Source organism: Coturnix japonica, chromosome 15 (genome assembly GCF_001577835.2).
Source record: "Coturnix japonica isolate 7356 chromosome 15, Coturnix japonica 2.1, whole genome shotgun sequence".
Lineage (NCBI taxonomy): Eukaryota > Metazoa > Chordata > Aves > Galliformes > Phasianidae > Coturnix > Coturnix japonica.
Genome location: NC_029530.1, coordinates 374,773 through 397,614, shown reverse-complemented (window position 1 = coordinate 397,614; position 22,842 = coordinate 374,773). Strand labels below are relative to the sequence as shown.

The following is a 22,842-nucleotide window of genomic DNA, read 5'->3' as shown; positions in this document are numbered from 1 at the left end:
TAAGCATTCATGACACCTGCTGTTAGTACATATGTGTATCCAACACATCAGCAGCCCACAAGTCCCAAACCAAACAACAAAACACCACCTCCCCAGCGGCTGCTCTCTGAGCTGATGGGGTGTTTCCAGCAGGCCAGAACGGGAAGTCACCAGCAGAAAACAGAGCTAGAAACTCTTAAGCACAAACAGCCTGTACTTGGGAATAAAACAAAGGAGTCTTATAGATTATTTGATTGTTTTAAACAAGCTTACTCTCTTCTTTGTATTGACTGGAGCCTATGTGAAGAACCACCACGTATCAGGCAGGAGCTACGAAAAGTAGGTGACTGCAAAATGCCTGACAAGTACAACTTGGTGCTGCTTAAATAAAGCCTTAATCCCTTGCAGTACTGGATAAATGCCTGACTACATTGTTGATTCTCACATAAAGGTGGGACACTGATGAAAAATAACCATCTCTCCTTGTACAATGAACCCAAACCTACCAATCAAGTGTGCCTAGATAAATATGCCTTCATTTGATCTGCTGTAGCTTAGTTTCAAGCAGAGCTCTTGAAACATTTCCTTAACAAAACGCTTAGATTATGTTAAAAAAAAAAAAAAAAAAGGCGATTTTGCTCATGATTCATGTGGGAAAAAAGCACCATATTTGCAGCAAAGATGCAACCAATTTCTCACCAGTGCACACGGCCATTCTTCTGTTGGTACCAGACCTCACCACATCACCGTAACTAAGCAGGCACTGCTGTTCCCATTGCTACCATCACACCCATATTCAGCCTACGAAATTATGTATTGCTACCTAATGTCATGACGTAGGAATCACAGCACACTACCATAACGGAGCCCTTTGCAAGCCAGACCCAGCTGCCCCTCCTACTCCTCACAATCCACCATCAGTGCTGCTCCCCAGAGCAGCTGAAGGAACACAGACACACTGCTGGGAGTCCATCGGCAGCCAGAGGAAACGAAACAACACCCCTGAAAAATGCAAATCCAAAACCCCAATGCAAAAACTCAGAGCAGCTGATGAACAGCTTACCACCTAACACAGGATTCATCTTGATCAGCCTTAGCCAGAATTAGAGATCTAATTTTATGACAAACAACCACCTGGGCTCCCCCTACAGTTCAAGAAGAAACAGCTTCACACATACATTCAAAGCGCATCCTAAATTTAGATAATCTGTATCCTGGAAGCGTGGTCCCACTGCGCACAGCCTAACCAGGCTCTGATGGATCCAGAGCAGCCAACCAGCACAGCCTCCCAGAGCCAAGAACCTGCTGTATTTGAACTGGGAATACCAGTTCCCATACCAGTAACTAAGTGCCAGTCCAGAGCTTCTAGCTTATAACCCTTAACATAAACCCACCGCTGCACATTGGGCCCTACCAGGCTCTGGGTTACTGCCATGATGGCGCATCTCATTACCAGAGCTAACAATTCAAAAGGAAGGATATATACCCATCACGATGGGCAGCTTCACCACCCGATGCAACCACAGCTGTGAATGCTATTTATCTGTAACATGATGAAATAAACATAGATTTTGCAACAGCCCAACTCCAGCACACACATTATTGCTATTCCAAGCTGCAGCTACCAGCCTGTGACAGCCTGCAGCAGCAGCATTAGCCAGATCCTTTCCAGACACCACGAACAAATCAATACAAGCCCTACTGCTACCGTTTATCATTCCCAGTATTAAGGTAATATATTTAAGGTAAATACATGACAAAGTTTTGACTAAACAGAACATCCCACAGAGCAGCACAAAACAAACAGATGAGCACGTATGGCCCAGGCAGCTGCGCCACGCTGCTCTGAGCGGCCTTCATGGCTGCACAGCTCCAGCACTGCAGTCTCAGCCCAGGGCAGGGCTGACTGCCCACAGGAGCCGTGCAAACCAACTGCAACAAGCAGCGGGCGTGCACAGTCCCTCTGTCATTAATCCCTTCCTAGGGAAGGAAAGCTTTGCACCACACGGAACGGGATGGGCACCAAAGCTCCACTCCTACCGCAAGCTCTCCCACCCATTTCTTTTCTTCACACATTTTGGAGCTGGAACAAGTGAGAGCACGTCACAGCTGCTGGGAGAAAGGAGCCAGCTCCTGGCCGCAGCCACATCCCACAGAGGACTGTTTCTTCACAGATGCTGACAAACAACGGCCTCCTGGGCAGCTCCCTCTGCTCGTGCTGCCCAAAGCTGCATGGTGCCCTGCGGGGTCAGAAGCACGATGCTGCCCTGCAGCTGCTCGCAGCACACAGAGGTACCAAGTGCTGTGGACACCACGATTCCAACTCAGAACTGACCCATTTGAAGTTTAAAAGGGATGTTTTGTCAGCAGCTCGCGTTGCTGTGGAAACAAGATTCCAAGGGCACAGTCAGAGATAATAGCCCCGAAATACTGAATAATGCAGCCTGCAGAGGAAAGCACAGCTCCCAGAGCAGCTGATCTGGGAAGACCTTCAGCCTCTTTGCTCAGCCTGCATTTAACTCAATTGCAGATACCTCCACAATATGCTGACATTTATCATGTTACAATGCAAATAACTTGAACTTATTTTTTAGGCTGCTGCATGAAAAATCACAGTATTGTGATACATTTGGCCAACCAGGCTGGGAGCAGCTACACAACACTGCTCCCTTTCCTAAGAGCAAAGACTCGAGGAATGGACAAAAGTTGGCAGTTTCAGATTCACTGACATCCAGCTGTGTCATTTTCTAACTGGACGTACTTGCATCCCCCAGCTGTGAACAACTAAGGGTGATACAAGTCTTTGATACCTTGTTCTGCTTATTCCTAATAGTTCTTAAGATAAATAAGCATAGTACGCATTAAAGCACTAGTACTGAACTTGAGAATCAGCGCCTACTTTTGAAAGAAACATGCATACTTACATGAAGGCATATTCCCCTCATTTTAATGGGCCTCAACCTACAAAAACACAACTCACGGAGCAGATGAAAGCAGAGAGCTGCTTCTATGTTAGATTCATGAAAAATTAAACATAAGAAATCCCACCCTTCAATCCCCAGCTGCTTTTCTAACTACACAGAGATCACACGCTTTAAGAACATGGCTGCTTCTGCATAGCACAGGAGGTCAGAAGTCAAACACGTTGTATTCTGAGCCCCGAATCAGCTGGGGCACAAGGCAGGAGCTCCCTGCAGGGACAGCAGCAGGAGCGCAATGGCAGGAGCACACAGCGGGCCCTTCTCAGCGCAGCCCTCACACATCTCACTGCTGAATGCGTCACCCATGGTCAGAAAACCGCCCCAAGTCATGAAGTACCAATGACCTCATGGCTTCTTGTTGTCAAGAAAAGCCAAACAACACACAGTGCTGCAGCACACCACCACCAGCACAACTGGCAATACTGCCTATTTCTCTTCATTTCCTTACATCTCATACTACAAATCTGACAGCAGCAGAGCGAGCAACAAGAGCATGTTACAACTGCTAAGTGGTACATGCAACTCAATTCCCAGCAGTGTGAATTTGGGCCTGCCAGAAAGCACCTAACTATACATTACCTGAGAATTCATCTTCTCTGAGCAGCTTCCATTTGACTGGATCTGATGCCACCAGGTAGATTTATTGCATTTAGGCCAAGAAAACACAGATCTGTTTCTAAGTCTACTATCTCAACTCCTTCCCAAAGCAGTGTCAGCCTTCACAAACTCCTCAGGAATCTATCCATGTCCTTAACCCCCTTTTACATGCTGCTCACCACCAGATCAAGTCCTTCTACATTATTGTTTTGTTTCTTTTGTTTGTTTTTAACTGCAGATGACGTAAACAAGCCACTTTCACTTGTATTTATTATAAATCTGATTTTTTTTTTTTTTTTTTTTTTTTCTTTTCTAAAGGGAAGGAAAGAAATCGCATTCCTAACAATGCCTGTTACTTCAGCTCAGGAGCAAAGCCTGCTGCCATGTGAGCAACATGCTGCTCCATCCTGGCTTTGTCAGCCTCTGCTGCTGACTGCACTACAATGGAACTGTGTGACCTTCGCTGAGCCCCCTCTGGCCGTGTCTCCCCCATCACTCCCCATCAATCCTAACCATAAAGGTTTCTGGCACAATAAATGCAAACTCTTTCCACCCTGGAACAGAAGTGAACAGTTACTCTTTGGTGGTTTTACACCTCGGCAGCTTCTGACCCAGCACAGGTTGCTGCCCTTCACACCACAAATTCTTAAGGCACTTCGGCACCTCTTGTGAGATATTTGTTTCCATTTATTTATTCCAATAATTTGATTATGCCAAAAAGGCACAAACTTATTTTTCAGAATTTGCAAAGTAAAATCTGACCTTTGAAAGCATTACAATTGAAAAGTATTCACTATGTGTACAGTAATGATTTAATAGTTCAATTCCTTAGATTGCTCCTAGTTTTGAAAATAAGTATCTAGTCATACAAAATGGAGTCAGCAATAAGTTCCTCCTGCCAGAAGCTGAGTCACTGCACAGTGCTGGGTGGCGGAGCAATGACCCCAGTACTGTTAGCAGACATGGGGCTGAGCCATGAGGAGCAGCACTCCCAGCACTACAGCCCAGCAGCAGCACTGGAAAAGGCAGTCGTGCTTTCACACAGCATTCTCCATGGCTTCATTAAGAGTCACTTAACTCCTCACTGTTCTGACACATATCAGGGCTCTGGAAACCCGCCGTCACTGAGCTGACAGTGCGTTCCAACACAGCTCTTTCCATACTTCTAGCTATGTACCACACTTCAAGTCACTGTAAGAACCTACTCATCACCCCACCTCTTCTGCTTGAGATGGTCTTTGGGAAACGTACATGGAAGAGTCTCATACTTCTTACAGCTTTGCCCACCTTTGGCCTTCATGCTCACTCCCATTTTAGATGTAAGCTCTCTGATTCTGATCAACAGCACACGTATCCTTGTAAGCTTTGCCATGTAAAAAGCCCTTCCCTCCGAAACAAAGCACCCACCACTACGCCAAGCTTCCATATTGTGTATGAACTTCAGACCATTTCCCTGTGAACTGCTCAGCCTGGCACGGGCACAGTGAGCTCAGCACTGCCCCTCCCTCAGCTCACACCCAGGGCAGCACAAAGTCAAGGAACGGGGAGAGCAAAGAAGTCCTCTACCAGCACCTTCCTGATCCCTCCCTGCTTCAGCACTGGCACTCGGATCTTCACACCCACCATGGGAGCTTCCACCCCCACCCCGGATGCTGACCAGCAGCCGCCATGCGCACTGCAGCTCAGAGCCAGCCGGGCTGCAGCGGGTGGCACTGCGGGCACACAGGAAGGTATGGGGACAGCTGCTACTTGCAAGGAGAACTGCTGCATGAAGAAATTACACGTTATAAACTGTAAGCCTAATTGCAAGTTGCTGTACTTAAGACATACCCACAGCACAGATGAACACTTTCTACCATGTAACAAAAACCCTCATTTGCATTCTAATCACCTCCGAGCACTCCACTCTTTTATGAAAATTACATTAAAATACAAAAGAATAACCCCCGAGAGAAGCGGTTTTTCCTCAGCAGAACTTGTGTTGGATTTTGGGCACTGCTGGGAGAGGCGGCCAGAGAGACCCAGCTCTGCACAGCACCCATGGATCACACAGAACAGACCACAGACCACTCCACGTACACTGCTCACTTCATTCTGCATTACAACAAGGTACAAAAAGGTAATTCTCCAATACACCTGGAAACACAAACTTAAGTACCACTGAAAGCAACCAACAGGGCTTTCTTGGATGTTATTCCCTACCACATCCCACCCTGGGCACAGACACGTGCTGCCTCACAGCACTCCTTACCCCGCACATCGCCAGGCACAGCCCCACAGAGCAGGCAGGGTCACTGCAGGGTCTGGGCTCTTTCAGAGGATAAAAAGTGACAAGAGGTTGCAGGTTCCCCGCAGCAAGGGAAATCCTCGTGTTTCTCAATGCAGAAGTTTCACCTGGCAGCTGGTCACGTGTGAGGAGCTGCCCAAAGAAGAGACCTCCATCTGCAGGTACGGTTAGTTCTGAGATGCAGCCTGCGCTGCTGGATGGATGTGGGAGCCGTCCTGTGAGCGGCGGGCGGGCTGTGTGACCCATGCCTCCAACCCACTCTGCTCCATGCACTACTGCACAGCAAGGCGTCAAAATATTAGTATCAAGTATCAAAGGGATCAGTTGATTTCCTTTGTGGATCACAGCAGAACGCTTCCACAAGACACAGCCTCCAAGGAAAGGTCCCCAGCCCCACGTGCCCAGCAGCCATCCCTCCCCATAGCAGCATGCTGAGCTGAGCCCTGCCGCCAACAGGCCCCAGCTGCCAACAGGCCCAGCCGTGTCTCTGCAGCAGAGTGACCCCCTCGTAAACCCTCCCCCTCAGACACACACGGTTCTGCTACAGTAGAATACAGATTTTTAAGAAACTTGCAGAAATTTCTCACCTGGTGAGACCTTCCCCATCTGCCACACAATGGAGGCCCAGCAATAGGTCCCAGATCCCGAAGCAGGAGTACAGGAGACAGTGATGCAACCACACATAGCTAATGTGAGCACAACAGTCTTATTTCCTCCATATGTAACAGGAAAAAACAACACAAGATATCTGCTTCTGTGTGCTGGGACATGCCATGTTACGAAAACCTGTATTTATTTACGGAATGCAAGTGTCCCCGTGCTGCACTGTCCAAGCCCTAAGCTGTGTCTTTGTGCACAACCCCCCTCGAGCCCCCAGGACAGAACAGGGGATGCTGCTGCCAAACCCCATCTGCAGCACAGACCATCCCATCACAGGAGACTGCTGCCAGAGTGAGGGGACTGACGCCCTCCACCCATTACACCCCCAAATCTCTGCTCTGATCCGTGCACTGATGAGGAGACATTAGGGCAATGCCTATTAGCTCCCTGCTTTCCTTATCAGAGACCAGAACACACTAATTAACAGGTAGCAGCACCTATATGCAACCCGTGCTCCCTAAAAGCACTTATAAAGGAGGACGCTGACCTCTGCACATGCTCCATCATCATAATGTATTCTCCCCAGATCAACAGACTCATTAACAGAACCAACCCAAGGCCACCTCTGCCTCAAATCACCAGCTCGGCCTCACCAGGGAACACAGGCACCGCCTGTATCTAACTCGGACTGGAAAGAAAACAGTAAGTACATCCATCCAGCAGAACAGTACAATTTAGGTTAAGAAATACAACACATGAGCTTCAAAACAGCTTCTTCCCACTGCATTCACCTTTATGGATTACATGCACAGTTTGCAGCAGTGATAACACTTCATGTTTACGTAAGTGTGATGGCAAGAAGAGTTCTAAGTAACAATACAAAACAGAAGCCTGTCATCACACTCTCATTAACCATTTCCTTCCAAAAACTACCTGTTTTAAACTATCAGACAATCCCTTACCAAATCAGCACTGACCACGTGGATGGAGAACAGCTCCTGCTGGCAATGCAGGGCTCAGTACCTGCAGAACCTTTCGAGGCAGGCTGCCCCACCAGCACCTGGCGAGGAAGGGGCAGCTTCGTTCCAGAGCCATCACTGCACCTGAGAGCTCCGCAGCTTCCAGCAGCAGCCAGTACTGGCTGATCCCAGGCCAACAAAGCCCTGTATTTGCTATTTCATGTCTTACTGTCAGCAAGGTGCTGCGGATTTCAGCTACATCTCAGCATGGTGCTCATCCCCTGGTTCCACGTGCAAGAAAAGTGAAAAACAACAGTTTGGGAAGGGATGCTTACATGGATACCCACTTATTAACCTCTTAACTCCCAGCAAGATGTTTTTTAAATATGAACTCCCTAATTCAGCGATGTGGAAACATAACACTTGTGAAAAATAAGCGAGTGAGGGATTCCACTAAGAGTTAAGCCACCCATTTTGCATATAGCAAGCCTTACAGCACAATGCATTTAGAAATAACCAGCACCTTCTGTCTCATACACATCAGCTGACTGCCTAAAACAAAGCCATTAACGCTTGCCTTGCTGTCCTTTCTTAAGAGTACAAACCTAAATGGCTTTTCAATAGCAGGAGCTGTCTCCACCTGCACCCTGTGGCTTTGCCCTCTGCCACCCCAGCCCGGAAGGGAGATGCTCTGCAGATCTGCACTGCGTTACAGTCAAAGCAAGACCCGGGACACGCAGTACGAATCTGCATAAGCTCTACCTGCACTGCTCAGTAAGCACTGTTACTTAACCATAGTAGTCGGTGTGCTGCGCTGCAAGGCATGACAGTTGCTATGGCATTCAGCTGGAACATGTGCATCCAGCACCTCCTTTGTCAAACACGCATAAACTGAGACTTTGTTCCCTGGCATTTCACACCCAAGGCAGAAGATCAATAATTACAGTGCAATGTATCACGTTCAGGATTTCACACCAACAGCTTTAGAGAAGAAAACAAAGGAGCCAAATGAATATCTCAACTAAACTGGAGATTCAGAATTTTTTGTTAAGAAATACAGATAGCATTTGAAGCAGAATATCATTTAATATGGCAAGTTTCCAAACAGACGATAATATTCCACAGTTTCAGAGAGGAAACCCTTCCATAACAGAATGGAGTGACACACCGTGTGCAGGGGAAGAGAAGGACCCCGTTTCCCTGTCTGCTCCCAATCACGGTGACGCCAAAAAAGGGCATCAGCTGCCACCGCACTGCGCCGTGCACAAACATCTCAGCGTGAGCAGCCGGCTGCGGCACCACCTCGGTACCGCACGGCACGGCGCTGCTCACAGCTCCTGCCTGGATCGCTCTGCGGGCACCAAGCTCTGCTGGGGCTGCGAGCTGCCACCCGGCTCCGCTGATAAAGGCACACAATAACAACACCTGGAACACGAGCTCTGGACGGGCCGTTGTTGTGACTTCCAGCACTAAACCAATAACAAGGTTATTTTTACACCATCAACGGGAGCTTTTGTTTTTTTTGGTTTATGTGCTGGAGCTTCTTCCCACAACACAAAAGCAAAGGCCGCAGCTTTAAAGTTCCTGGCAGATGTTTGTCTGCCTCCCCAGCAGCTCAGGAGCGGCTCCAGCTCCCACCAACACAGCTCGGCCTCACCGTGACGGAGCAGCACATCCCCACAGCTGCGAGAGGAAACCTGCAGATCCACAGCGTGCAGCTGAAGGCAGCAAGGCAGCTCTGCTGAGCGATACACTGCGGTTTACAAAGCACGAACCGACAGAGAGAGAAAGCAAAGCTGCTACACAACCATAGCTGCGAGTGTCACACAGCACCTCCGGTCACACAACACACCGGGAAGCGCCGCGATGGGCCCGTCAACGAGGAGCTGCGTTTCCCATCCACAGCCGCCCATGCAGAGCAGGTGCCCCGAGCCGAGCACGGCCGGCCCAGCCCGGAGCTCAGCGGCAGCACCGCGGCTCGGCCCGGCACGTCGGGGCCGCTGCTACAACGCCAAAATCTCGCGATCGTTGTCCCGCATTTCGCGGTTGGCGCTCGGAGCTCGGACCGGTCGGCGCAGAACGCGCACACACGGCCCGGCCGCCGCCTGCCAGCCGGGCAGGGCCGAGCGGAGCCACCCGGCCGCAGCCGCAGCGGGAGGCCCGGGCAGCAGCAGCAGCAGCAGCAGCAGCAGCCAGGTGAGCGCCGCACAAAGGGACAGCGGGGCCCAGGGCACAGCGGGGCAGGGCAGGGCCCAGGGCAGGGCAAGCGGCGGCCGCCCGGCCTTCACCTTCACCTGCCCCGCCCCGAGGCCGCGCGGGCCGCTCCCGGCCGCACTCACACAGCGCCCCGAGCCGTACTCACCACCCCATGCCGTACTCAGCACACTGTGCCGTACTCACCACCCCGTGCCGTACTCAGCACCCCATGCCGTACTCACCACCCCATGCCGTACTCACCACACCATGCCGTACTCACCACCCCATGCCGTACTCACCACCCCGTGCCGTACTCACCACACCATGCCGTACTCACCACACCATGCCGTACTCACCACACCATGCCGTACGCCCCCTCTCCGATGTACGAGAGGTTGGTGTATCGCGGCCCCACGTCGAACACTTGGCCCCGCACCATCTCCGGGCCCCCGGTGCCGGTAGAGCCGCCCGCGGCCGCGGCCCCCGCCACCGCCGCCATGTTGTCCGTGCCGGGAACCGCGGCGACTGCGTGCGGGGAGGGGAGGGAGGAGAAAGGAGGGGACGGGAAGGAGGGAGCGAGGAGGAAGGAGGCGGCTCCGCCACACCGCGCTGAGAAGCACCGGCCGGAGAACGGGCCGCGGAGAACGGAACGAACCGACCCGCCGAGCAACCACCGCCACCAGAGCGGGGACGGGACGGGACGGGAGGGGGCGGGGGGCGGGGCGAGACCGGGGGGGCCTCGGACTGCGGTAACCGCAACCGACGGGGAGGGGGCGCGGCGCGCGGGTCACGTGGGCGGCGGGTCACGTGGTGGGCGCGGCCGCTCCGAGCGCCGCCATTAGAGGAGTCAGGTGATGGCGGGAGGAAATGGAGACCGGGATGGGGGGGAACGGGACGGGACGGGACGGGACGAGCACGGCGGGTACGAGCACCGTGCGGGGACGAGCTCCGTGCGCGTCGCTCTGGGCCGGACACGCAGCCGTTCCCGCGGCTCCGTGTCCGGCGCTACGTGCGCGTTCCCGCGCCCACACGGTGCTGTCACACACGGTGCTGTCACACACGGTGCTGTCACACGCAGCCGGGCCGGGCCGTCTGTCTGAGCTGACATTAAAGCATCAGTGACAGAAGGAATGGGAAGGTGTCTCAAGCAGGTCATTGGTTTGATGGCTGAAACACGGCGTTATGTTGAGGGGATGCTGATACCACGAAATGACGGCGGGTAATGACGAGTGGAGAGAAGAAAATGAACAGCATCATTGGGCTTAGAAAAAGCACAAACAGCTGCCCCACAGTGCTGCTCTTGGGGATTTCGTTTTCTCTGCTAAAACTCAAACTGAACAGTGATGCAGGAAACTTAAAGGTAGTTTATAGAAACAAGTAAAGGAAACTTAAAGGTAACAAGTAAAAGAAACAAGGGGCCTGGGAGAAGCAGGGAGAGTGCTGTGCTCTCAGTGCTGTGCTCAGTGCTGTGCTCTCAGTGCTGTGCTCAGTGCTGTGCTCTCAGTGCTGTGCTCTCAGTGCTGTGCTCAGTGCTGTGCTCTCAGTGCTGTGCTCTGTGCTGTGTTCTCTGTGCTGTGCTCTCAGTGCTGTGCTCAGTGCTGTGCTCTCAGTGCTGTGCTCAGTGCTGTGCTCTCAGTGCTGTGCTCAGTGCTGTGCTCCCAGTGCCCCGTCGTCCAAACCAAATGCAGACATCCAGTACAGAAAGCAATTTTCCAAGTGTTATTTAAGGAGACTTCAAGCCTCTGCCTGGAGGAGAAGAAAGAGAAGTAAGACATGTAAGGCATTCTATAAAGATGTATTTTAACTTCTAAGGCAGTCAGCAACCATGGTGATGAATGTGACACAAACTGAAATTGCTCGGATATGAGCTCTGATCCACTGGGAGCCATCCTAAGAGAGTCATAAAGAGCATCAGATGCTAATGACTTCTAATCAGAACCTACCTGGGCCTGATTGAACTGGTGTCATACAGCCGAAAGCCCACGGGACAAGTTGTCATTTAAATGTCATCCACTGCTTCAGCAGTGTAAAGTGACCTCCCCGTGACTGAGAATCTCTGTCATTTTATGCTGTTGGGCAGATAAAAGCAGTATCTTGCCCAAAGTGCAGGGCAATTTGATGCCAAAACAAACTCACTTTCTTTTTCCCCCAGTATTTGTTTCTTCCCTGCTCAGCATTCTGACCGACTTTGCAGGAAGCTTATTATGGTGGTTTATAGATTATGGACTTAAAAGTGGTAAACAGCTATATTTGTTTTGAGCATGCCACGGGGAGCAGAAACAGTGATTAATGGCAGAACTGCACTGTCCCTAACAACCTTCATCTCACACTGGATATTGTTCTGTCACTGTTGTAGGGGTGTAGTGTCACCTTCTTGTCAAATCTGATGTTCACAAGTATGAGACAGCTTGAAAGCTCAGGTGCAATTTCAAGTCCTTTGAATGCTCTTTAGTTTTATAGCAGTCATTTACAACTGTATTCTAAATATTCTAGAAGGAATCCATTTTACAGCATCCTTAAAACCTTATAAAACTCCAACAATTGTAATTCATGTACTGACATTTTGCTGCTATGTAAAATTAAGTTGCTTTTATTTCTCAGCTGCAGTAGTAGCAGTATCCAGGCACAGTCCTGCACTTCAGTCATGAAAATTTCCCAGCATCAAAGCACACTCAGTCGGCCGCAGTAAAACTGGGTAATTTCTATATTGGTGTGTGCTTCACTTGCCCTCAGTGATCTGGAGCTCGCGTCTTTTGAAAACCAGCTTCTCCTCATGAACCAGCTTCGCTTTGCTCAAGACTTGGAATTCTGTAAACAAGCTGTGGGTGATGCAAGCACTGACCCAAAGTTATTCTACAGCAGTGACAAAACATGTGCACAGTGTTTGTGCAGAACGTTATGGTGACTTACAAGGATGTCGCTGCAATCACAGCTGGCGTGTGCTGAAGCTCCTTGCACTGAAAGGCGACGGAGATCTTACAAAACAGACGTAGCGTGTGATGTCAGCCTCATGAGCTCCCTGCTTCTGATATCACCAGTTGCTGGATGAATACACGAACATACAAACAGGCAGTAAGAGTATTACAGAACCCCACAAGGCTCACAATTTATAAGTACATCGTCTGTTTCCCCCACTCGCTCTCAGTTCAGCATCATGCTGGACAAGGGATGCGTCCAATAAAGGCAGAAGTTAAAGAATGTAGAGTGGGATTATTGGGGTTTTATGCGGTCCAGATATTGCTGCAATCTCACTTTCATTCTTTCTCTGCAGAAAGAAACAAGCTGTGCAGACAGGAGCGGTTTCTCTAAGGAAGTGGTGTTGCAGTGCTTTTAAAAAAAAAAGCCAAGCTGTTGGAATATGCATTGCGTTACATGGACAACACAACACCTTGTAGTGCTTCCTGTTTGCACCACGCCATCCTACAACCTGCAAGCATCTGTTAATAAACACTCCTAAGGAAAGAATTAACAGTATCCAAATATACAACCCCCCCGTGGCATCTGCTGCTGTAAATGGACAGTTTTCATGATAGTATCAGGGACCGTTTGTGTGAGACAAGCAGCTTCTGTGGCCCAGTCCACGTCCCACCGAAATCCACACCGCATCTCATGGGGCCATTGCAGCCCCGGCATCCTTTATTTTTTCCCCTGTAAATACATAAATAGTGATTCATTTGAATAAATTTCTACTCTCAGTGTTTGTCGTTTTTGCAAACATAGGAATACAAAGCAGGAACTTGTGCAGAAACGCAGCACAGAGTCTGATGTGATGATGGCAAAAGTTCAGCCTGTTCCTAAGGACAATAACCTGCACGTTCTGAGGTGCCCAATCAAATACAGACGTTGTTCCCACCATCAGAGCAGCGCTGCATTGCCGTGTGAGCCTTCGCACAGCACAGCTCAGTCCAGCTCTTGTAGGTGAGCTGACCCAGCCTGACAAGGCAGAGCTGCAGAACAGAAGAGTGCACATTTTTCAACACCAGGAACCTTTCTGGTGCAACTTGCACCCGCAGCAGATAAGATCTTTGGCAAGGAAATACAAACTGCAGACTGGTTTAGGATGTTCTTGCAATAGTGGCTAGAACTCAGCCTGTGACTGACAGGAGCGTGGGGTGGGGGCCAAGCACAAGTTGTCTGCTACATCCATAAGGGAATAAGCACCGTGTCAGGTAGCTATACAGCTGTGCAGAAGACAGCTCTTGTGCCTCACGGGGCTTCACTGCTGAAGGAGGCTCGTTAAGTTCAGAGCTGATTATAAATCTTTGTTCAGGCTTTCTGGGACAAATGAGAACATCTGAATGGCAGTTTCATGTGGTAACCTTGCTGCCTGGAAACTCAAGATGGGTAATAATTACATGTAATTCTTACTTCTTTAAATAGCTCTGATCAGACCAAGAGAAAGGCTGAACCTCAGAAGGATGTTCCCTCCAGCCACCAGCACTAGATCTAGCTAAATTTCATGTAATTAAGACATTTATAGCATTTTAACAATGGGAAAATTATCTGCTTCCATTACTATAGTCTTACCTGACATCAACGGTTATTACTTCAGATATGTGGAGCTCCGTGATAAGATGCCTTCTGTAAGTGCAGTACATCCATTGTAATCAAGTGTTACATTATCTTACTACATTACTGAGCCTGTGGGTCTCGTACAAGTGACACAAAATTGCAGGGATCCATCAGCGCCCTTCATCTCTACCAACTTCTTGATATGATGTCTCATTTCCCACCATCATTAACGGAGCCAAAGTGAACCTTTGGCTTGGAAATCTTTTGACAGAAAAGCCAGCAGCAATGAGAAGTATTTCTGAGTACCTGACAATAAGGGCTGCTTAAAATAAAATGGGGGAGGAAAAAAAAAAAAAAAAGGAAGATGGAAAGGGAAAAAGGGAGAGCAGGAGAGAATGCAGCTCTTGGAAGGGCATGGCAAAACATCTGTAGCATGACACTGCATCTGTAGCATGTGTGGAAGAACAGACAGCAGATGCCCAGACACTTGGGCCTATGCCTCTCACATCAGACTGCAGTATGGAAGTGTGTGTGGATATTTAATTGTAATTGATCTATGAATTGCTTGGGTTTATGAATCTGGGAAGTCCATATGCTGCAGCCAGAAACGTGTGTTTATTAGCACAGTAGTTCCTCCAGCCTTTCCTATGAGAGGCAAAGTAGCCCCTTCTACATCAAATGGATTAAAAGCGAGTAGTGCACCACTCTCGTGTCCCCTTTACCTCTGTGAAGTGCAGCTGGATGCATGCCAGCATGCGGATACATTTCCATGGTGAGCTCTGAACAGCCAGTATCACCACTTGTCTCAGATAATACAAATCCAGCTGCTGTCCTCTTATCAAAACCCAATTTGGATAAATGTATGCCTAAATAAGGCAGATATACAGGACTGTTTCTTCAGGAACTGCTAAATGGATACATTAGCAAAACCCTTTAAGAGCTAGATCGGCAAAATGGGACCATTGCCCCATATTCCAGTGTTTTCTCAGTGCTTGTTGTAGCAGCTTTTGCAGACACTCTGATCACACCCTCTTTGCTCCTCAATTCTTCCACTACTCTTACCCATGGCAACATCCTCCTGGGCTCCTGCAGTCCTGCAGCAATTCGTTCCCCACTGCTGGATCACCTCCCTTCACCTGCCCAGGCATCCTTCTTAGTCACTCTGTATTCAGCACGTCCTGTTCTGAGGGAAGGCAGCACCTGGGAGATGAAGAGGGAGCTTAAGTGTAGGGTAGCAGCAAGGCATCCTCCAGCACACCCCCAACATCTAATATCCATACCTCTCCCCACCACTGCAGTCCCAGTTTTGACTCTCACAGTATCTGCCCTTCCTCCATTCCTGGGCTGATAACTTCAATATTTTTTTTGCAGAATTCATCTTCTTAAAGTTTACTGAGCTGCATAAACTCATCAAAGGGTTAGAGAAGCACCAGAGCTGCACCAAAGGAGAGCAGCAGGGCTGTCCTTTTGATACCAGCAATTCAGTGGTTTGGCTCAGCTGCCATGTGATAGCGCTCTGAGTCTCGCTTTGCCTGTGCAGCAGGGAGATTTGGCTGCACTGCTGAGAAGCCTTCAGACAGCTCTGTTGGCTTTGCCATTCTTTGATGTGCTTTTCTCAGTTGTGTCCAGAGCAAAGGAAACAGTCATCAGGAGAGCAGTTGTGTAAGGGCCTCCCTTACCACCTCCCTTCTGCACATCATCTTCCCCTCCTGCTTTCCTGTTTCTGCCCTTTATCCCTCCCAAAACCTTCCTGTTGCAGCTGTTGACATCTAGAAATGTGCATGTAAAAACACAAGCGGCACAAGTCAGGCAGACAAACGTAGGCCTCCTTTCTTAGGGCAAGTGTTAAAAAAAAAACAAAACACCCCAAAATGCATTACACAATGCACACAACATGCACATTACTCACCAAAACAACCATGGGTATCTGATTTCTGCAGCCTCTTTCTTTCCAATATCCTACCAATATATCAAAGCTGGTTCCCACTAACCATCACATGTGCATAAAGCCAAAGCCAGGGGGCTGGCGCTTTTTGTGCAGCTGTACACAGATGTGCAGTGATGATCAGAGGCAGCCCTACCTTGAAGCACAGAACTATCCTGGTGTTTGTTTTGTGATGTGCTACGATTGTTTATGCTGTTGAATTAATAAAGATAACCAGCTAAGAGATTTTCAAGTGGAATCCATTGCTAACTGTCATTCGTTGCTCCATTCTTATTCCACATACATTAGGAAGTGCGCATTATCTTATAAATCAAGACATAAGAAACAAATAACTGCCTTTGTATTGTAAGGAAAAAAAAAAAAAAACCCTTATAGAAAGCCTGTAGAAACATTCACATCCCCCATTTCTGTCTCTTACAAAGGGCTGGCTGTGTCTTATTATTATCAAGTAAAAAGTAAACAAATGTAATTTCATCAGCTCTGTCTTTCATTGATTCACATCAGCAATAAGAAACAAAGGCAAAGGCAGAATAGAAAACAGCAGCTTTGTACTAAAAATCTGAATGCACAAAATACTTCTTTCTCCAGCTGTCAAACATTAAAAAACGCTATGCATACCAGTAATAATAAAACTGTCAAACAGTCGACCACAATGGGAATCACAATGCTTCATTAAAAGCTCTGAAGCAGAGTAGAAAAGCTTCCAGCCATTTGTTAAACAGAACTAAATGCTCAGATACTTTCAGAAGCGTCAGAAGAGGCTTTCATCTACGCTCATCAGCCAGATAAATATCTCCTTGCTTGCTTCAGCCCCATCTCAGCTCGCACTGATTCAGCAGTAACAGCTGTATGCGCCATTTGCTCTCCTGGGACTGGGGCATCTCTCAGTAAAGCAGGAGATTAATGTCCCTCCCGGTGACCAGGCCTTCATTCCATGCGGTGCAGGGATATAATCAGTAATTCATATTTACATGTGTAATTAGGTAGTATTTAGAGAACCTAACCTATTTGTTCAGCTGACAGGCCATGTTGCTATAAGGAATTTCAGCAGACAGGATATTTATAGGGCCTTTATCTCTATGTACGATCAGAACCAAAACGTCAAACAATGCCCTGAATGAAGGGTTGTTTCAGTTCAACTCTTCTCCATTGTTGCTTTTCCCTTTTTTTCCCTCCCTGTCTGGTTACTGCCTCAAACTTGGCAGCAAGAGGAAAAAAGGGAACGTGACTCACACTTACAACTTCATTTGCTGTAAGAGACCTCAGTAATTGCTCTAAGCCTTCTTACAAGAAGGCTACCCCTCCTCTTTCTCTTCCTCCGTCCTTAGATAGACAGGCCATGTTTGTAACATGAGCAGCCCCACTGATCTCAGAGGTCACACCATCACTTATGAAGTAGCCAGGCCTCTTTCTCTTCACTTTTCATGTTCTGGATTCAAGTTAACCCATCACAAAAACTTAAAGGAGCCTCAGTCTAAGGGTCAGCTTCCTGCCATGGGTTTCTCATGAACCTAATAGCCGGGGCTTCCAAAGGAGCCGCAGCTCAGACACAGCAGGGCTCAAGTGGCTGCTCCCATGACGTGCACCAGTCTGGCAGCCAGTGCGACAGCTTCAATATAAAGCCACTGGCAAGTGGAACAATTGTTGTCTTTTCCCTTCTGCATGGGATGGGGGCAGGGGGCAGTGAACAGGAACAGAAGAATAAGCACAGATGCCTATGCGGCACTCTACCAAAATATATTTTCATTTTTAATTACATAATCAACATAATGAGAGTGGCATTCGTAGTGAGGGGGTGGAACAGATGGCAAAGACTTAGTTTTTAGCAAGAAATTAATCAACAACAGCTCTGGTTTCTGCTAGAAAAAAGGGCTGCTCTGCTCCAGCAGGGTTAAGATGGGCTCTTACTACATAGAACAAAACTCAGTTTCCACACATGTAAATTGTTTGGAATTGTGTCAGTCTGCAGGGTACCCTACGACACCGCAACACCAACCTACAAAGGCTTATTAGAACCCAATACAAGTTTGGGTCCTAGCAGGAGTTTGGGATTCTCATGGCAAATACTTCTGCACGCTCTGTAGACACGAGTGCAGAAAGGAAAAGGAGAAGTGTTAATATGATCAAATGGCAGCGCTTTGTGCAACTTAAACTTCAGGTGAGGATTGTGCCGCATGCAGCAGCTTCTCAGAGATACGGCTACGGCTTCCTCACATGTTCTACACGAACTTTGTTTCCTTTTTTCCCCTTTTCCACATAATTGACTTAATATCTTCAGCATACTGAAGTGGCTGAGTTGGAATGAGCTATCCCAAGGGGACTAAAGCAGAAAGTAGCTTAGAAAGACATTTATTAAAACCACAGGCAGAGAATACATCACCCAGACACAATGGACAGGGAAACAACACAGGCAGCCGAAAAGTCTAGCCTCTATTTCTCTGTCTGATGAGGTGGCTGGACACCACGCAGCCCACAGCTGCCCAGCTCTTCCCTTCCTACGCTGCCAGGTGACACAGGATTGCTTTTCTCTGCTTTGCATTCACCATCAGAACTCTCTGGAGTCACATGCCCGAGGCCGTGGGCCACATTCCTGCGGGGATTACGGCTACTCCAGCAGGAGAGAGGGAAGATACGCGGGCCGGGAGGGATGGGCAGCTCGAGGGGAGGAGCCATGTTGTAGAGCCCTGCGATGAGCACAGGGCTGGGAGAGCTGCGCTGCGGGAAGAGGGGAAGTCACATACTATAATAATGTTATATAACATAGGGCAGCAGGGCATCTAGATTCATCCTCCGTACTGCTTGGAAATGGACTCTTCATTCCCACATCTCAACCTGCGTTGGTGCTGCCAGCAAATATCTAAGAGTTGACAAGAAACATCTCTGCCCATTCTAGTGACGTGTACATTTAGAAGGGAAGCTTTTCCATTACTCCCACTTACTCTATGCAGGCAGTAGAGTTGTGGGGCTTTGCTGTAAGCTAAAAATCACACCCCTGCCCAGGAGTGAATGATATAATTGCAGATGATGTTTCCCCACCACCCCTAGCATGTGTGTTAAAAACATTGCTGGATCATGTTAATAACTACATTAAAGGAATATTTCAATTATAAAGTCAAATACTAAAATATACATCTGAACTAAGAATGCCTGTTCACCCTTCCAGCAGCTATTTTTATTCTAATACCAGGTCAGACTCCCATGCCATACTGCTGTCAGCCATGACAAGGTGCATCCTTAAGTTGTTATGGCTGAGCATAACTAACCTGTAGAATCGTGAACGTCTTGGGCCTTCATCAGCTCATGGTGGGTTAATCCAGAAATGGGCACAGGCTGGAACTCAGTTCCTTGGATACATCAGATGGCAGCAGATTCCTCGCAAGACTTTTTTTAGGAGAAGTGCCATATATCACCAAAACTGTGCTGAGGAGGTGCAAAGTAGTAGAAAGGAAAGAACATAAAACACTGTTTTCTACTGAGCTTGTCCTCATTTGTAGGGCTTAAGAAGGAGATGGGAGAATCAACAGAACTGCATTTGTACTCACTGCTACTTTACTGGGGAGAGGAGGAGTGACTACAAACCCCTTGCAGGAATTACCTTTAAGAAATGAAATCGGTGCAACAAGAAAATTATTCTTCGAGAAAAGAAAAAAGAAAGAAAAAGAAAAGCAAAGCAATCAACAGATGCACAGATGAGCACTGACTTCAGTGGAGCTGCAAGGCTGAATTTGGCTTGAATTCTGTGAAGTACTTTCAAAGCAGGAGCACACTGCATACAAATGAGCGTTAAGTAATTTGCATCATTAGCAGAGCTCCGAGCTGCTCATCTGGACATTGAAACAGCTACAGCAAACCTACATTTTTTGAATACCATTACGGACAGTCATTAACCAGCATGAAGACATCCACTGTACTGACACTCAGTGCTGCAATTAGAGACCATCCTCCATCCCTGGTCATTTTCCTTATTGATTTTTTGATTTCTTGTAGACAAGCTTTCGAGTGCCACAGGGGTCAGCAACTCATGTAAGAACATCCGTTAAAGGACATAAAATTACTTCTTCTTTATACTGCATCTTTTAATTTAGGTTTCTAAAAATGCCGTCCTGTTTGTGCGGTGCAGATATTGTAGACAGTTTAAACACTAACAAATATCAAAGAAATAAAGACACTGGTAGGTAAATGGGTTTATCCAGGATGACACGGAAGGACACAGTGTAACAGAAAGAGATTACAGGATCTGGATGCTCAGTTTCCTGGTTCAACCATTTCACTTGAATAGCCTCAAGCACAGCTACTGTAGACCTGGAATAAACTATGGCCTCATACCACATCAGGGTTAAATGCCAGGGGCTGCAGGGATGGCACAGAACAGGCCAGGTGAAGAATGCAAGCTGTGCAAAGAGCCAAAGGTACAGTACAGTTTTGTGTGGATGAAGGCATTCAGCTGCCTGAGCTGCAGGAGGTGACTTACAGAATACTGAGAGCTAAATCTGTGCAGCAAAGTGCACAGGGGGAGGCAGGGGCAGGCAGCAGCCTACAGGCAGTTAAAGGGATGCTGGAAGGAATCCCTAATGAAGGCAGGAATCGTTCTGGGTGACTCAGAAAATTGGTATTCACAAAGAGAACTGAGAATGGGCAAAAATAAATAGAGATGCAAGCAGGACCCAAAGGCCAGATCCCTCTCAATAGCCCAAACACTGATATAATGTGAGCAACCAAACAAGAAGTCCTTGTGCAAACCTCCCAGCTGCTTCCTGCACACCAGCCTCTCTTGGTGGCAGTGACGGCTGCAAGCAGCTTCCACTGCATGGGATGGAGCTACGCAGGCTGCTGCTGCACCAACACCATTCTCCCCAGTGGTTCCCCCCACACCCAGAGCCCTGGTTTCCCCAGGGCATCTCAACCAGCACCCTGTGCAACCTCACAAATGCCCCAAGAGCCCCAGGAAGGTCAGCTTTGCTTCCAGTAGCTGCCAGCTTTTGCACGGCAGTCTCTGACAGATTCCAAGTCCCAATAGCTTTATTTATAGGTGGATTTATGCAAGCCAGCTTCAGGTCCTGACACTATTAGCCTGACACGCACGCAGGCAGCCTTTAACTGCTACTGTTGAACAGTTAGTTCCACAAATCTTACAATGAAGACCAAACTAAAGATTAGTATCCATTTTTGATATGGACATAAGTGTGATGGCTTTTTGCCTCTCTTTATTAATATTTCATTAAAGAGTAGTCAAAGGAATTACAGTTGGATGTATTGGAACTGAGATCAGTAAGAATGAAGAACAGGAAAGGCTTCCTGACAAGTGAGATCTATTAGTCAATGGAGAAGTCTCCCAAAGGAGATGATGGGAGGACAAGAAGTGCTTTAGCAGAGCCAACATTAAGTGCTCCAACTGATGCAGCCAACTCCTAGAGGATTGCCATGAGACACACTGCCTTCAGCAAGGGAGGATGCCTGCCATTAGCCTGCTAATGCACATCCTGGTTTGGTCTATTACTATTTGGGAACAGCTCATTGACTTAAAATTTCATTAACAAGAAAATACTAGAAGACTGAGGGTAAGGGCAAGCCTTTGCAAAATATCCTCTCATTACAAGAAGTGAAGAGGGAAGAAATGAACAGCTTTCATAAGCATTTCTGCCAGGATTTATCCACTGGCCTTTCCATAAACTACTTTAAAAATGGCTGGATCCTCTCTTTCTTACTCTGCAAAAGCCAGACACTTGCTCATCTCTATCCAGCACTACCAAATACATAAACAAATAAATAAGTAACAGCTAGAAGTTACAAAGAGGTTTAAGACAGAGAATACAGATCCCTAATCCAGTGCCTGACAGCACTGCTGAACATGACCTCTGCCTCAACTGCACGTTTGGTTTCTTAAGAAACGTGTGATTTCACATAACTGTCCTTATAGAAAGGGATACTTTGCAGAGCCACTTCAGCATCTGATTCTTTCTCCCATCTCAACTCCCTCGGTACCGGGGGCTCAACAGGAGTGGTGCTAAAGAAACAGTCATCTCCAGAAGCCTTGGAGAGCCAAGAGAGTGAGGATACGGTACCTTTAAAGACCGGTGACATTTGGCCAGTTAAGTTTGTGATAGCAAACTCTTGAGGTCATCCAGGCGTCACCTCATGCTGGTCATTGCAGCTGCAGGAACAGTTGTGCGGAATTAGGAGCATCAACAGAAAGCAATTAGGTGAAATCTCTGATGCCAGTGGCCCAACTTGTGTTACTTGCGCCTGTCTGTAACCCCACAATTAGATCCATCATTAGCAGCTTGGCCTAATTGTAACTTAGAACTTCTTCAAGCACAGACTCTGCACAAGATTTTAAAATGACTGTAATTAATTACACAGGAGTCTTTCAGTGCCTTCTGTTCCACTGTTGTGCTCTTTTTCTTCTTTCTTTCCCTACGCTGAAACCAGAACCTGCTTTTGTAAAGGAGCTGGTCTCAGCTAAAAGAAAGGTCTCAGGTAGGCTAATAAGCACACACACACACACACACACACACACACACCTTTTATACTTTATATAAAGAGAAACACAATGACTTTTTTTTTTTTTTTTAAATCTTATCTAAGAGATACAAAAAAGAACATTATTTTAAGCTGCAGCTGTTTCATCCCACTCTTTACATGAATTACCTCTCCTGCTTACTGCGCTCTCCCCAGATGCCGGCTGTTGGCCACAGTCAGAGATCCGGTGCTGGACAAGCTGCATCCCAGCCTCAACCAACTACCTGAGCTTTAACCAGCAAGGAAACAAAACACGGAGTTGGTGTC

The 22,842-nt window shown here is 47.9% G+C and overlaps 2 protein-coding genes and 1 long non-coding RNA gene across 5 annotated transcripts in view; 1 reads left to right on the top strand and 2 right to left on the bottom strand.

The window, feature by feature from the left end:
- MAPK1 (mitogen-activated protein kinase 1) overlaps positions 1–10,322 on the bottom strand; it is a 28,885-nt gene extending 18,563 nt beyond the window's left edge. For both annotated transcript variants that reach the window (XM_015877533.2, XM_015877532.2), the window contains exon 1: positions 9,956–10,322. In XM_015877533.2, the coding sequence (XP_015733019.1) occupies positions 9,956–10,098 (143 nt within the window). In that variant the 5' untranslated portion in view covers positions 10,099–10,322. The remainder of the gene's footprint in view (positions 1–9,955) is intronic.
- Positions 10,323–10,470: 148 nt separating this feature from the next.
- Positions 10,471–13,288, top strand: LOC107321043. Its single transcript, XR_001558438.2, has 2 exons — positions 10,471–10,959; positions 12,201–13,288. It is a non-coding gene; the product is annotated as an uncharacterized LOC107321043 (long non-coding RNA).
- The window catches only part of PPM1F (protein phosphatase, Mg2+/Mn2+ dependent 1F), a 28,246-nt gene continuing 17,168 nt past the window's right edge, over positions 11,765–22,842 (bottom strand). The window contains exons 9-12 of one of the 2 annotated variants that reach the window (XR_004309062.1): positions 22,705–22,804; positions 22,119–22,207; positions 19,320–19,476; positions 16,092–18,771 (exon numbers count right to left, since the gene is read on the bottom strand). Coding sequence is in view for 1 of the 2 variants with exons in the window: in XM_015877531.2 (XP_015733017.1) it covers positions 15,234–15,311 (78 nt within the window). In the remaining variant the exon portion in view is untranslated. Of the gene's footprint in view, positions 15,312–16,091; positions 18,772–19,319; positions 19,477–22,118; positions 22,208–22,704; positions 22,805–22,842 lie in introns of those variants that run through there. The other variant, XM_015877531.2, reaches the window with a different exon arrangement.